At 36.5% G+C, this 16,296-nt stretch overlaps 1 protein-coding gene across 1 annotated transcript; it reads left to right on the forward strand.

Annotated features, from left to right (window-relative positions):
- Positions 1–780: 780 nt before the first annotated feature.
- On the forward strand, positions 781–10,668 carry LOC127790767 (cationic amino acid transporter 2, vacuolar-like). Its single transcript, XM_052320430.1, has 14 exons — positions 781–1,207; positions 2,455–2,656; positions 3,664–3,748; positions 4,427–4,561; positions 4,676–4,794; positions 4,889–4,985; positions 5,690–5,862; positions 5,971–6,037; positions 7,468–7,626; positions 7,746–7,992; positions 9,061–9,169; positions 9,248–9,360; positions 9,867–9,942; positions 10,054–10,668. Exons 1-14 carry the CDS (start codon positions 1,093–1,095, stop codon positions 10,190–10,192), a joined length of 1,836 nt encoding a protein of 611 aa, XP_052176390.1. The 5' UTR covers positions 781–1,092; the 3' UTR covers positions 10,193–10,668.
- The last annotated feature ends 5,628 nt before the right edge of the window (positions 10,669–16,296 follow it).

The raw sequence follows: 16,296 nt of genomic DNA on the forward strand, positions 1-16,296 counted from the left end.
AAAGTAAATTACAATATTAACTCTTTTACAGTTTGGGTTATTTCTGTAACCAGTGGTTTATTTTTCTATTTTTAGATGTTTGTGATTTACTTTTTCAAGCACACCTTTATAAGATAAACACATTTTCTAAGCTAACTACGAAGCAGATTATTTAAAAAAAAAACAAAAAACATTAGAGATTCATTATATTAAAAATAAATCATAAAAAGTGTGTAAAAAAAAAATAATAAACCCAAATGCAAATAAGTTAGGCATTGGTTGTTGCCTGGTGAGCAAGAAAAAGAATTTTGTGCTCCAAGGCATCACCTTAATGATATATTAAATAAATTAATCACATGTTGCTACTCAATCCAAGTAGAATTTAATATGTAAATATATTTATTTATTAAATTTTATATTTAACATTATTTATGAATTTACTTTATGATAAAATGGTGACAGATATGATTGATTTAAGAGTAAATTTTATAAACAACTTACGTGGTTAACATGTTTTTAAAGATATTTTTTTTTACTTTAAAATTAATCTTAAAAAACCCTTATACTTTCATTTTGTGTTCATTTTTAAATTATAAAATTATTTTTAACTCAAAATTAGATTATTTTGACATAAACTAACTGACATTAACCTTAAAGTTGAGGAGAAAAGGTGCTTATAAAGAATTAAAAATATAAAAAAATTAAAATATAAAGAGGGCCTTAAAAAAGTCCCAAAGAAGGTGAAGTGCAAATAAAATGTAATTTAAATTGAGGAGAGGAGAGAGGAGGTGTGATGTTGCATGTGCAAGCCACGCAGCTCTTGATTTGTATTATCGAATATGGATGGATCACTGGCACAGGCAGAGCGGGCAGGATGAGCAGCGTGCCCGTAGCCGACCTCCCATTGTTTCAGGCCCGAGATTGCGGCCAAGTTCAATGACTCCCATCTCTCTCTCTCTCTCTCTGCCCGCCCTCCGCTTTCAAACTTTCCGGGAAAATCTAAACGGACGGTTCTGTTTAAGCAACCGCACCATAAATAGAAAAAGGAGGAAGAGTAAAAGAAAAAGAAATTAAAGAGAGAGACAAATCCGTGAGGGAGGGGTGATTCCTGACATGCCAAAGGGTTCAATGGGGTTTGAATGTTTGATCAGGAGGAAGAGGGTGGACTCGGGCCCCCCCAGTCAGCAATTGGCAAAGAAGCTCTCCGCTTTCGACCTTGTTGCTATTGGTAAGTGATCCTTCTTCTTCATCTTCCTTTTGTGCATGTTTATGCTGGTTCTGATAATTGGATGCAAGAATAATACATCATTTATCCTGCATCTATTCTGTTCCTTTCTTTTAATCCATTCTTTTGTGGGTGTTTCGATCAATTTATGCTCCTAGCTTGACGCAATTGGCTAGCGGGTGGGGTGTGTGTGTGTTTGTTTTTGAAGAACAATTAAGCAGTGCGCGTTCTGTGTCTGTCTTGTATTTGTTTCTAAAATAATTAGAGTGGAGCGGAGCCCTATAGCCTTGTATCTTTAGTCGTGGAAGTATGAAGCCATCAAAGTTTCCAAAACCAGCACTTTCCTGGCCAAGATAGGAATTCAAATTGATTTTTTGCTGTATCATTTGAGTGGAATAGGAGACAGTTTGAGCTTGGGAAGAGTGAAAAATCAACTCTCTGGATCTATGAATTGTTCCAACAGGTTGTGGGGTGTTCAAAGGGATTGATTTGGGCGGAGCCAAATCCATTCAAATGGATCAGCAACAGCAACTTCAGCTCCATTTTTTTGTTCTTGGAACGTTACGATTTGAAAATTATCGTGGAATGCAAGGTTGTAGCCTTTTAAGTTTTCTTTCTAGTGGCATGAGAATCAATTCATATCGATGAAAATGTTATGGCCAAACTATGGAAGGCATCTCAAATTGGACTTCTTTGTTATGTCTCCGGCTTTGCTCAAACTTGGTTTTTGAGAACTTTTATGATGTCTTTAACCCCTTTAAAAACTCTTTCAAGCTCCCGTGATAATATCTAAAGATGCCATATCTCATCTCTAAAGAATAATTGGCTCACAACTTGAATTGGTCGTAGTGCCTGCAAAATATGAACTTCAGCAATTCTTGGAGCACTTATAGGTTAGACTATATGTTGTCAATTTGAAATTTCTGTTTCCACTCAACTATGTGGCTGTAAGATGCTTAGAAATTAGGGACCTTTTTCATTGCCTGCTTTTCTTTTTCTGGGGTGTAATTTCCATTTTCGGAACAACATACCAAACCTTTATCCCACTATGTGGCTTCAGCTACATAATTCTAGCTCTGCAGTGATTTCTATCTATTACCAAATACCACTTCAAAATTTATGGTATTTTTTTATGTAGTGGTTGCTTATTCCTGACTTTATTGTTTGCTTTCAACTTTGTCCTCCTTTAAAGACAGGGTGTCGATTTCCAAGCATAATGATTTTGTTAAACTTTCTATCCTATGGATCAGGAGTTGGATCAACCATTGGAGCTGGAGTCTATATACTGATTGGGACAGTTGCTAGAGAGCAGACAGGACCTGGTATCTTTATTTCATTTCTAATAGGTGGAATAGCAGCTGCACTGTCTGCATTTTGTTATGCAGAGTTGGCATGCCGTTGTCCTTCTGCTGGGAGTGCCTATCATTATTCTTACATTTGCATGGGTGAAGGGTAACCTTAAATTTGTTTAACCATTTCTAATTTTTTATGTTTTTTTTTTAAACAGTGACTTGTGCTGATTTACTCCGGATAATTCAACACCATAATTGTCAAAGGTGTGCCTAGGTGTGAGGTGCTTCCCAAGCGTGCTCCTCATGCAAGGTGCATGAGGTGCATCCCTTGTATATTGGTGAGAGGCAAACCTAACGGTGTAAGCTAGAGGTTTGCCAGATCTCCCACTTGCAAGGATCCTTTGGCAGTGATGTTCACCAGCTAAAGAACCACTCATGTCTGCATTCTGCTTCATTTTTGTTTCTTTCTTCTAATTTGTTTTGCAATTTAGAAGAAACTAATTCTATTCTGTAATTGTTTTTCGCTGTGTGTTCTACTCTAATTTTTTTTTTCTTTCTTCTAATTTCTATTGCAATTTAGAAGAAACTAATTGCTAAGAAACAAATATTTTCATTGTGTGATCTATTGATCTCTCTCTCTCAAATTTCTTTTGCAATTTAAAAGAAACTAATTGTTTTTCTGTAACTTTTTATGCTGTGTATTCTGCTGTAATTTTTTTTCTTACAATGTGTTCTGCTATAATTTTGTCTTTCCTTTAATATCTTTTGCAGTTAGAAGAAACTAACTGCAAAAGAAACTAATTATTTTTTTGCAATACTGTTAGTTGTTACTATAGGTTGGTTAGTTGTCATTTATGATTTTATGAGTTTGTATCTACCTCCTTATACATATTGAAACGAATAGGGCGTAAGTATTTTATAAGCATTTTGAATAAATGTGCACCTCATGTGCCTAAGGCTCACGCCTCGCACCTGGGCCCCAAGCACTAATTTGCGCCTCAGTGCGCATTTGACAACTATGTTCAACAGCGTGTATGTGAAAATACCTCTTTGTGCAATTGATTCTCAGTGCAAAGAACGGGTGATATATATTTACATCTTTAAAATTGAGAGGATCAGTTCTGATATGTCTTTCAGTCTATGACTCAGAATTATGGCTGTTTACAGTGTTGCTTGGTTGATTGGTTGGGCTCTTATCCTTGAATATACACTTGGTAGTGCAGCTGTTGCCCGAGGCATATCCCCAAATTTGGTGCAGTAAATTTCTTTCCAATTCCTTCTACTTGCTTTTGTCTGTTTATTTCCTGTATTGTTATTATTTAATTTAATTCTCCTTGCTAAAACATCAGATACTCTTCATATTGTACAATTTCTATTATTATTTTCTATATTCAATCTAGAAATCATAGATGACAATGATCATTTCAGGAGTTCAACCATTGTTCATGGGGAATCATGCAAACCATTGCTGTTTTGATATATAGACATATATATGTTGATGTAGTATTCTTTTCTGTTATCATTTTTTGTGAAGAAATCCTCTAAACTCATATCTTGCCTGGTACATGTTAGGGGCAGTCAAGGTTCATGAAGCATCTAGGTTGAAAGATAAATTAGTTGAGAGATGTTGGCTTATAGAATGCAAATGTTTGAAAAGAATTAATATAAAATTGGTCCTCCATGTCATTACTTAAGGTAATTATCATTATAATTCTGCAAGGAAGGTTGTGCAATTAGGTGATGTTACTGTTGCTAGGAGCTCTGTACTCTGAAGGGAAAGTTCTCTTTATGAGCTCTATAATTTGATTAATTTAGATCCATTTGTGGCTTCAGATGATCTAATCTGCTAAATATTTAATCATTATTATTTGAGAAAAGTTTCAGAGGATCCTTGATTCGGAATGCCTTTAATCTTTTTTATTCTTTGCAGGCTTTGTTTTTTGGAGGTGAGGATAAGCTGCCTGCATTTTTAGCCCGTCAGAGCATTTCTGGCATTGTGGTTGATCCATGTGCAGCAATGCTAGTTTGCATTGTAGCTGTGCTTCTGTGCCTAGGTATCAAGGAGGTACCTGTTTGTGCACTTTGCACAGTATATATATTCTATGCTGTTTGTTTTGAATCTTGTCTTTTCCTTAGTTTTTATTTGTCCGCTGCCTCTGATAATGCACTCATTTTGCAGAGTTCATTGGCACAAATCATTGTCACAACTGTGAATGTAGCAGCAATGCTTTTCATTGTTATAGCTGGTGTATATATTGGTTTCACAACTGGATGGGTTGGATATGAACTTATCAGCGGGTAAATATTTTTTTCTTTTGCATTCTGTACTCTGGTTTTCAGGTGTGTGTATATATAGTGTCGTAGGCCTTATGCATCCCTTGTGATTTGCTAGGTATTTTCCTTTTGGAGTGAATGGTATATTTGCTGGGTCTGCAACCCTCTTCTATTCATATGTTGGTTTTGATGCAGTTGCCAGCACAGCTGAGGAGGTATGCATTGAATGATTGATTTTATAAGATTTATTGGGACATATTAGAGGCAAACACTAACAGTGTATCAAAGAGAATAAAGAGTAGGGTTGAGGTGCTATTGTCTGTAACCTCATTTTATCAAATAGATTGTGCACTTATAGGAGGGTGCGAGAATATGGAAAATATTATCAAATATTATATCCTGAATCCATTTACAATTTATGGGACCTGATTTTTAAGCTTACTAAGCTACAACTTTCCTTCTCATCTCAGCTTCCATTTCAAAATATCATCCAATTACTTGGAAAAGCAATTAGACTACCTTAGATATGCAGTAAATGAATGTAGAAATGAAATAGCAATTCCTACTTTGTTATTTTTGTCTCTCAAGATGGAATAATACGGGAATGGAAGCCATTTCAACCTCATTTTTGTTCAGGGTGGCTTACATATTGGAACATAATAAAATCAATAAAAATAAATAATCAAATTTTGCGAGAGAGAGAGAGAGGACCTTGCCTGCGGGGCGGGGCGGGGGGGAGACAAGGGATCTTTGATACATTTAGGTATTTGCTAAATAGAATGGTGGAACCTGGAGGTCTTCAATAGAATGTTGTAGCATGGAACCTCTGGAGAAAGTGTAGGTGGAGCTGATTTATAAGGCATAAATTGAAATGATCTTCACACTACTAATCTTGGATAATATTTAATTGTGATGGCAGGTGAAGAATCCTCAGCGAGATCTGCCAGTTGGTATAGCTCTTTCTTTGACTTTATGTTGCATCTTGTATATGCTTGCATCTGCTATTGTTGTTGGCCTAGTACCATACTATGAGCTGGATATCAACACCCCAATCTCCTCAGCTTTTGCTGGCTACGGAATGGAATGGGCAGTGTAAGCAAATACAAAATGCTTATTACTTACAGTGCTGCTCTATATAATTTATGCAAATTTCAGTTTATGATGTCTTCTCAACATAAAATTCACTGTTTTCAACTGCAGATATGTAATTACTATTGGAGCAATCACTGCTCTTTGCTCAGGTTTGATCGGTGGGATTCTTCCTCAGGTACATATGCTTACTTTCTCTGCATTCTAGTGTAACCCTCTAATAATGCAGCCACTTGACAATGATGTTCTAATAAAACATGCCAGAGGTGTGAAATCACATGAATTGCTTTCTTATTTTGTTTATACATATACCTGTATAAATGTGGAAATGGAAAGGAGTCAATTCCCTTGATTAGCGAGAATCGACTCCAATCTCTTGATTGATGCCCCAAATCCCTTTCTTTGATTGATCGTTTTTATTTTTAGGTGTAGGAATATTCTGTATATTTTGTAAATCTCTCCTAATATGTTGTATCATTCCTCTATAAGAAGAGAGGAACCATTGTTTTTCCAATACACAGCGAAATAGATTTCCTTCTCCATATCTATTCTTTCCAGTTTACAATAAATATATAAACAAATATAGATGGGATGCACAGGCTTGGTTCCCTTGAAATATCATGGAGAATCCGTTGATGGCATGCAATTGTAAAACATGGAACTGAAATGACTGGAGGATGGAATGGTTATGTTGTGGAATGAAAAGTAACTCATATTTAAGTACATACATCATGCACTATTACTCTTGTTATGCCTCCTCATATTTCAGGAGGAAATTATGATAGCTTGACCTAAGCCTGGAGAAGAGCTAAACTGAAAACCTTATAGAATTGTGAGTGTGCTAAAAGAGAACATGGAAAACAAGGAAAAATCATGTTACTCAAATTTGCAATAAAATGATAAAAATTTTCATTGTATTTTGACCAAGAAACATGTTGAACTCAATTTACTTTACTTTCTGTTGTAGAAGTAGTCTGAAAATGGAAAGTTAGAAAGGCTAAAGCCAATGTCTGGGAAGATTTGAGGAAGTATATTTGACAGTGCTCATGGCTTTACTAAGGGACCATGAAACAGTGAATTCATTTATTGGCCACTCAAAAGATATGCAACCAAGAACGAATAAAAATGGCCTTCCACAGAGCTGTGATGTCTGGGCCTGGGAAATTGGCCCAGTTCTAAATTTCAAGCATGACAAGCCTAACCAAACTAGATCCATTGCGGAAGTATTACAATGATGTGAATAAGAAACACAAATAGTTGATAAAATTTCAATTAGAGAATGTGCCTCTTCAGTAAGTTATTTGGTGAAACTGGTCCTGTAAACCCCTCATTTGAAAATCGAAGTCTGCATCTTGCTGGTCCAAAATGCTATTCTTATGGGTAATCCCATTGTACTTTTGACATTTTGTATTACAAATGCAAAAATATTCGAGACATTTTTTTTTATTGAAATGCCACAATGCATAATGGCTACAAAACTTAGACTTTGACATCAGATAGTGATTATATTGTTGCTATGTTGTAAATTCCGTTTTGTCTTTATCTATCACATCATAGAGACTTGGTGCACCTGATAAAAAGTTCCTTTTCATTTTCTCTTATTTTCAGCCACGAGTTCTGATGGCAATGGCTAGGGATGGTTTGTTACCATCATTCTTTTCGGATATTAATAAACACACAAAAGTTCCTGTAAAGAGCACTGTGGTAACTGGCATCTCTGCTGCAACCCTCTCATTCCTTATGGATATTGAACAATTAGCAGGGATGGTGAGTTAACATGTTGAGATGGTAATGAAGCAGGGATGCTTTGTGTGAAGATCACTGCATTTTTTGAACAATTGTTTGAAATAAAATAGCATGACATAATTTTTTGCTTCTCTGTACAGGTAAGCGTGGGAACATTGCTAGCATTTACAACTGTTGCTATTTCGGTTCTGATACTAAGGTACATTCCACCCCGTGAGAAGCTGTCTCTCTCACCACTCCAGGATCAGGTTCATTCAGTGTCAGTATTAAAAAGTAGCAGCATCCAGGAGATTGACATGGAAATACCAGGAGATTCTCTTGGCTCCAGTGGTAGTAGCGGTCAGCATTTACTTGCCAAGGTGGAGAGCTTCACAGAAGTACCTCAGGGTATAACTAAGTTTCATTCTCTTATTCCTTTACTGGATTTGTTATGCTATTCACGTGGCATTTGAAGTTCATTTTCACGCGCTCGTGTTTTGTCTGAGAAGTTTGTACTTCTGTTATGTTGAAAATATGACCAGCTGCTATTAGCTTACTGCATGTGTAACATCTTCATGGTAGAATTACTAATCTGTTATAAGAGTTTGCTCGAAGTCCCTCTGATGGCTAAATAGTTAAGAAGTCTGTGTAGGTATGAGAATTCTTTTTCCCCTTTCAATGATAGAACACAGTGCTGCGAACTTTGTGTATATTCTGCTCTTTACCTTCTTCATTATAAAATGTTTGAAAGATGGCAAATTCATGTGTTGGTGGTCTGTCAGATTACAATTTCTGTGATTTAATGGCATGTGCCTTAAAATCCGCTCCTGAGTTCTGGGATCCAAACCTCAACCTTCTGTCTCCCTCTGCCCTTGAATCAATAGAAAAAAGTAAATAAATAAATAGAACTTTTGCATGCCATTTTTGCCTTCTTATAATACTCAGACAAATAAATATAAGTCTGATCAGAAACAGTCTTTCGTCTATGTAAGTATAGGAGATAGGGATGAAGTGTACATCACGTTACTTTCAATCTATCATGGTTCATTCATCACTTCTATGGCTCAACTTTATTGGACTGTCTCATTCCTCCTATTGGTTATAAAGATCCTTCCTACTTCTGAACCCAAATCAGATTCTTCTACCACTTCACTTTTTTTTAGAATGAGGCAGCTTCCAGAAATGCAAACAAGGTGAAGCAAAATCATAAAATGTCAACAGATAGATAGTCAAAGTAGAAAGATGGCAGAAAGGAAAATGTTCTCTTCAAAATGGTTGACAAGATTTGTAGTTGGTTTGTGATTCCTTGATAGATTATCTTATTATTCCTGGAGTTTTCTGGATAATTTACAACTATGGTCTCCATGTAAGCATTCTTGTAAGATAAAAAAATGTGCCTGCTATGAGTTGCAGTCGACAGATGTAACCTTCACTGTGTGTTAGGATTTGCTAATTGGTTATTGCGTCTGGTTGCAGATGAACAAAATAGGCTGAGAAAGCAGACCATTGCTGCTTGGAGTATAGCCTTTCTTTGTGCCGGGGCTCTCATCCTTGCCTCGGCTGCTTCAGCCAAAGTCCTTCCTGGGTATGTGCAATAGTTTCATGGGCATGGTTTTAACCTATTTACTTAGATTGACTACATATCCCAACATATTTGTGCCAGCTTCGCTCGCTTCATTTCATTTGGAGCAGGTGGTGTTCTCCTGTTATGCAGTTTGATTGCGCTTGCCTCTATGGATCAAGATGATACATGGACCACCTCTGGACATCTAGGAGGTATGCTGAATCCCTTATCGTATAACATTGACAAGATTGAAATAAAGTCACTCAGTTTTGATCTGCTAGTTTGTTGCACTAACAATGTGAATTTCTTTAATCTGTGATCTGGTTGCAAGATTTTGTTTTTAGATGTTAAAACCGTTGTGATAACTCCAAAATTTGGTGAATTAATTTAGTTGGTATATGGCATTGCATTTGGATCATCGAACATTTTAGTTCAGTCACTTCAGTTACATAAAATGGAAGTTTCTGGATTTCTACGATGTTCATAAAAATATAAGCATGTCTTAGCTTCGGATTAAAGCCATCTGAAGCCAAAAATTGGATGTAATTAGCTCATAATTCTGGGCCTTATTAGTCCGCATCTTGTTGGTAGCAGTTTAGTACAAATACTTTGTTATGAGTTGCATCTTCTGTTTATGAACTGTATTGAGATCAAAGAGAGTTTCATCATTAAAATGCTCCACACAGATTGACAAGATAAATTGTCCACTTCTCTGCAGGTTTCACTTGTCCCTGTGTGCCGCTTTTGCCTGCCACCTGCATTTTCATAAATGCATACTTGCTACTCAATCTTGGGTGAGTATCCACTCAATTAAACTCTCTCTCTCTCTCTCTCTATATATATATATATATATAAATGTGCTAATGGACGATTTTGATAATATTATTGAATTTCTGAAAACTCAGAGTTGGCACATGGATCCGCGTTTCAATATGGCTGGTAGCCGGAGTGTTAATTTACATACTATATGGCCGGAGTCATAGTTTATTGTCAGCTTCAGACTACGTGCTGATAGCCCAGACTGATGAGATACACTGCCCTTGACTGCACTGTGAACTATACAGAGTCATCCTTTTCCGTGCGATATGGTCTGAGACTGATGTGTGTCTCTGGATTCATATTCCTGGAAATTTGTTGTATGGAAAACTGTGAATATGTAGCAGCTTTAATTTACATGTAATTTATAGGTCCCCTCTAAGCATTTGATAGAAACAGAACCTGTTGCAGCTGGCAGATTGAACAGCCCAATAACACCGTAAATAGATAGACTGTAACTGTTCCTCTGTTCCTGGAAAATTGTTTCACCTTAGTTATAATGGATTGCTTTTACTGTAAAGATATGGTGTACTTTATATATTGGAAGTGTAATTTATGATAGATGTTATCCTTAGACGACAGTAGAATTTGTCACGTCTCACATTAGTTACAAATGGAGTGTCACGTAAGTATGTTATGTAAGGTCTTGAGCCAGTCACATTTTTAGTAACAATTGTTTTTTTAACGGAGTTTGTGACCAAGAAGCTATCAAACTGGATCTGAATATTTAATCATTCTATTATTAATGTTGTGGGCTCCATCGAAGATACAACATTCAAGATGGAGCTAGCAAATACCAGATAAGTAATCATTCTATTATATATATATATATAAATATTACATGGTAAAAGGGATAAGAATTTATGTTTTAAGGGATACTTGTATGCAGAATGAATAAATCTAATCTCGCCACACTTATTAGGTTAGCCTTTACAAGATCAAGTTCTTCTTAACTTTTTTCTGGTTATATTCAAGTGTCATCTATGGACTTGATAATATTTTTTGATAGTATGTAATGATACCCAGTAGTATTAGTCCTTTTATTTTTAGACTTGATTTAGTATCATGATTAAAGGAGCTTACAAGAACAAATAAAGACTACTCACGAGAGAATTCGAACATAAATTTTTTTCTTTGAATATGTAACTCTCAGACGATTTGATACCATATAATAGTGAGGTAATATTTATTATTCTTTATAATTCAAATCCATATATGTAGAGCTGAACTACCATATGATGGTGAGTTAATATATATATATATATATACATATATTATTCTTTATAATTCAAACCCATACAGAGAGAGAGAGAGAGAGAGAGAGAGAGCATGACATGCCGTGTGTGTGTGATGTTTACTTAGAATGAAAAATCTGGATGATTCTTCTGGCCAATTAGTATCTAAAGTGGTCCTTGAAGTGGGAGTAGTTAATCCAGTAGATAGATAGATAGAATGCCGTGTGTGTGTGTGTGTGATATTTACTTGGAATGAAAAATCTGGATGATTCTTCTGGCCAATTAGTATCTAAAACAGTCCCTGAAGTGGGAGTAGTAGTTAATCCAGTAGTGGGCTGACAACATACATATATATGTATGTATATATTGTTACATGCAGGTAGCCTAGCAGTGCTATAATTAAAGATATCTGTTACCCATGGCCATGGCCATACTGGGTTTGTCGCCTTCTCCTCCTTGAGGATGGGAATTGGAAATAGTAGCCCATCCCCAACTGTCCACAGTCCACTGCCTGCCTAAGCACACGCCAGCAGGCAGCAGCTTTGTTAATATTTCTCGAGAGAAGGATGAATATGAATGGAAGTTGTAGCACCTTCACAAGCAAGTCCCTGTCTCCTTCCTCTATGCTCCAAGACAAAGGATGTTGTCCATCTCCACACCTCCTTGTAACTCTCAATGGTGAAATGAATGAATCCATTCATAAATTAAATTAAAAACTCAATTCATCACACCGGCCGCCACCCACTGACACATCATCTTGAGGAGCAGATCAGTATGGATGAAGGGTAAAAGATGCAGTGGCCAGTGGGCTTCTCCATTCATTTAGGATTTCAGTAAATTTTTAATAAATTTTAATATTTAACATTTAATACCCATTTAAACTAATAAAAAGAAACTTAACTTTCACGTTATATAATTTGGAAAACACTGCTTTTCCTTTCATGAAGGTACAAATGTCGGCATGGCCATGGCTATTGCTGGCCTCAATGATCACATTTCAGACAATAGCTAGCCGCCCACTGCCATCTCATGCAAAATGTAAAATCATACAAGTTAATGATTTTACTACAATGATTATTTTAAGGAAACTTTTAGTATAGGAATCAGAGGCATTTCAGAAGGTGGGCCACCGGCGGACCCGCCCAACTGCATGTTAAGCATATCATTATCATATATCATGTGATATTGGAATGCCAGTCTCAGCCTGCGCACCCCCCCACTGTCGGTAAAAGCAGCTGGTGTGAGGCAGGATCCTATCCTTGTTTAAATCAGAAATGGTATTTTGATACTTAATTTAATGTTTTTAATGATGTTTTCATGTTTACATTTTGTACATTTAAATCAAATTAGATCAGTTGGATTGTGAATTAATTGTCTAGTCAGTTAAGTTTAATTAAAATTTAATACAATAATATGCATAAATCAGTCAAAATCAATCAATTTACTTATTTATTTGATTTTATTCACTTTCTTAGTTCACAAAAAAAATCAGTGATGTTAATTTTTATTTACAAGTATTAAATGGTTCATAATTTTAAACATTTCCCTCTCTTTCTCTCTCTCTTTATGGAGATACAAATTAGGTTTTGTAGAAATATAAAGAAGGAAAAAGAACAAAATGAAGATTTAAATATTCTACCATTTCCTTGTCTTGAAATTTTTAATCTTAGTTTTCTTTTGTGTTTTTAATTAGTGTGTAATTATGAAAATTATTCATGATTTTTAATATTTTTTAAATTTTAATAGTCACTATTAATATATATATTTATATGATGAAATTATTTTAATATATCCATTTTTAAATTAGCAATTTAACAGATAAACTATCAACTTTTTTTTTTAGTAAGGATAATGTTAGGATAAACAAAGGGACACTGCATATATTGTTATTAAATCATACTCAACTTGTTATTTTATCCATAAAGTTATATATAATGTAATTGATAATCTAATGATAGTTACAGAGTTTGATAATATTTAAGTATCATGAGTCCATTGATTCGTTACTAGACTTATGTGACGTCGATATCACTACCTAATACATTTCTTAAACTTAACAAAATATGATAGAAAACTTAAAAAGGAAAAAGTCCTAAAACCCGCGTAGTTCAAATTTAAAATATCAAATTTACCAACATTTATTTGTTATCACTATCATTTTGATGGCTAAGTTATCGATCAAATTAGTGAATTTATAGTTATTCAGTCATTATTGTTGGATTAATAATTGATTTTTGGTGAATGGCTGGTTTGTGAGAATGAGTTTGGTATTCCTTCTATATATAAACATACCGAATAAACGTAGCAAATCCTAAATTTTAAACTTCATTTAATTTTATGAAACCAATATATGAACATTGGAGAGACTGAATAAAGATGAAACCCAATTAATATTATTATTATTATGAGAATGGCCTTTGGGTTAAGATTTGAGATAGAGTTGGGAAATGGGCGGGCAAGCCACCCAACTGGCCTCTTGTTTGGCCCATCCATTTTGTGGGTCATGTTGAATTTGACTCATGAGGGAAGCGAGTCGAGTTAGGCAAGCAATAAAAAATGAGGCCTTAGCACTATCCTATGACCTTTAATAAACTAGTCAAGGCGGGCCGAGCAAGGCCACCCTCATTTTTGGTGGGTTGAGCCAGGCTGTGAGCCACAAAGCACTAGGCTCGCCCCCACCTGTTTGCTACAATATCGGGTCGAATTGGGCTAGATTGAGAGGCAAGTCGATAGGGCAAGTCCATGGGTCGCTCGATTCATTTACTAATTTTGAAACATCACATTTATGCAATTTAGATAACTTGAACATCGAAAATAATATTAAGAGTCATGACTGATGATAATATTATGAGTTAATACTATAATGTTATTAATTATGTATCATATTTTTATAAGAGAAGGTATTAGATGAAAAAAAAACAATGATAAAAAGATGTTACATAATTCATATTTTTAATATTATTATATATATATATATATTTGTCACATCTCCCACGTCTTTTTAACATTTTAATGCACAGTACAAGAAAGAAGGAAAAAACCAACATGAAAACGTGCACTCTACTCAACGTACCATTTTTTATTATTCTTGTCAAACTTACAATCCTTGTAAACTTGAATCAATATCCAAGTTTGACTTTGACTAGCCTTTTGTTTAATAATTCTCTGATTTTTTTTTATTTTTTATTTTTCTAAGTTTGTCTATTACTCAAAATTAATTAATCTCATCATCATCGTTTGTCAACCCAATAAAAGATAAAGACAGAACTCAAAATAAGGTTATCCAACTAAAGTCTAAAACCCATGCCAGTGTCATTTATTTAACAAAAAAAATTAAATACAGAAATTAAATTAATAAGAGAGAGAGAAGAGTTACATATCTAACATAAAAAATTTAGCATCTTTAAATTTGTTAAAAAATAAAAAGAATAAGATGTTTTTATTTATTTATTTGGGATATTCGAGTTTCGCCTGATTAATCTTTAGAGACGATTTTTTCTGATGTACTTTTTGAGTAAATTAAGATATAGGCACAATTTATATATGTACTCATAAGTAGGGCCGGACTTTCCATGAGGCCATGAGGCAGCTGCCTCAGGGTCCATAAAAATTAATGTATTTGGGGGCCCATAAATTAGAACTCCCCTTTTTGGTAAGGGCCCAGTCGTCCACGGTTTACCCCCTCCCTCTCAAAGCTTTGCGTTCACCCCTGCCCTTTTCGCCCTCTCATTCTCGCTTTTGCAGCCCTCTCTCGCTCTGTAAGTCCTTCCATCGTCCTCATCCTCACGCCTCGCCTTTGTCGTCAGTCGATCGGTGGCTTGCCCTTGCTCTCGCTGCCTCTCTCTCCTTTCGCTGCTTCGTCAGATCGTTGCCCTTCGGCCTCGCTTTCTTGCCTCTTGCTGCTCGGTCGGCGTTGGCGGTCGCTCGCCCTTGTGGCCGGTCACCGGTGGCTCGCTCCTCGCTACCTCACTCTCAGTCGACAGTCGCTTCAGCTTGACCGCTTGATGCCTCAGATTCGGTCTAGTCCTTAAAGCAGATCTTGTAAGCACCCCCGCCCGGATATCCCAGCCACCCGGACTACCCGAACGGGAGCGCCTACGGGAGGAGAAAAGAATGAGACACCAGACAAAGACCACCCCGGCATGCATACACAAAAATGAGAACAGCGGAAGCAAAGCTCAAGACATGCATGCACTATGGGTACCCCGCTAATACAGCGGTCACAAGATAAATAAATAAACACAAACTCCTGTGCCGACATACACAAGACTCGAGAAAACACCTGGCACAGTACAAAATAATAGAGCAAATTCTACTTAGACATCAGAGTGGATAGGGATTGACGAGACTGCCTGTACACCACACCGACTCTGCCGTTAAAGCTGACTCCCTTGCTATGGCCCACGTCGCCACTACCTGGAATGATGGAAAGCAAGGTGAGTCGAGAGACTCAGCAAGCATAAGGAAAAGAAAGGCTGTAGGCTGAGTATAACCAGAAAACTCTCCCCAAAATAAACCCCCAGGTACACACAAGCCATGAGACACTACAACACAACAGCTCAATAGCATAACAAAATAAAAGCACATACCGGTCCTTGGGGCCCACATAAGACACTTGGCACCCAAGTCCCATACCAACCTGCCGCTGCCCTGAAAGGCAACAAATATCTGCAACAAACCTGCGCGCGCTGTCCCAGGCCGGTACTCCCGTCATCTGTATCCGTCGGTACTCCCGACAACCGAGCCATAGGCTCCCTCGGAACGGTACTCCCGTCCGAGAACTAAATACTACCAGTATCCATGCAATGCACATAGAAATGCAATGGCGTAGTGAGCATCAACGTGATACAAGGCGCCCATACATCCAGGCATCAGGCCATGCTCCGCCCACATAGTAAACCACACGCCATGCATATGCTCGCGGTGGATGCAACCTAACCAAACTAGAATGTCCGTGTCCAAGCATACTCAATAAATGAATATCCCAACATGCATCCCGTACCCATGTGCATATCAAATCATGAACAGTAATACAATGTATCTAATCATGCAGTAAATCACATACCGGCAGAGCTAGTCAACAGTGCCCGGCACTGG

Source organism: Diospyros lotus, chromosome 14 (assembly GCF_014633365.1).
Source record: "Diospyros lotus cultivar Yz01 chromosome 14, ASM1463336v1, whole genome shotgun sequence".
Taxonomy (NCBI): Eukaryota; Viridiplantae; Streptophyta; class Magnoliopsida; order Ericales; family Ebenaceae; genus Diospyros; species Diospyros lotus.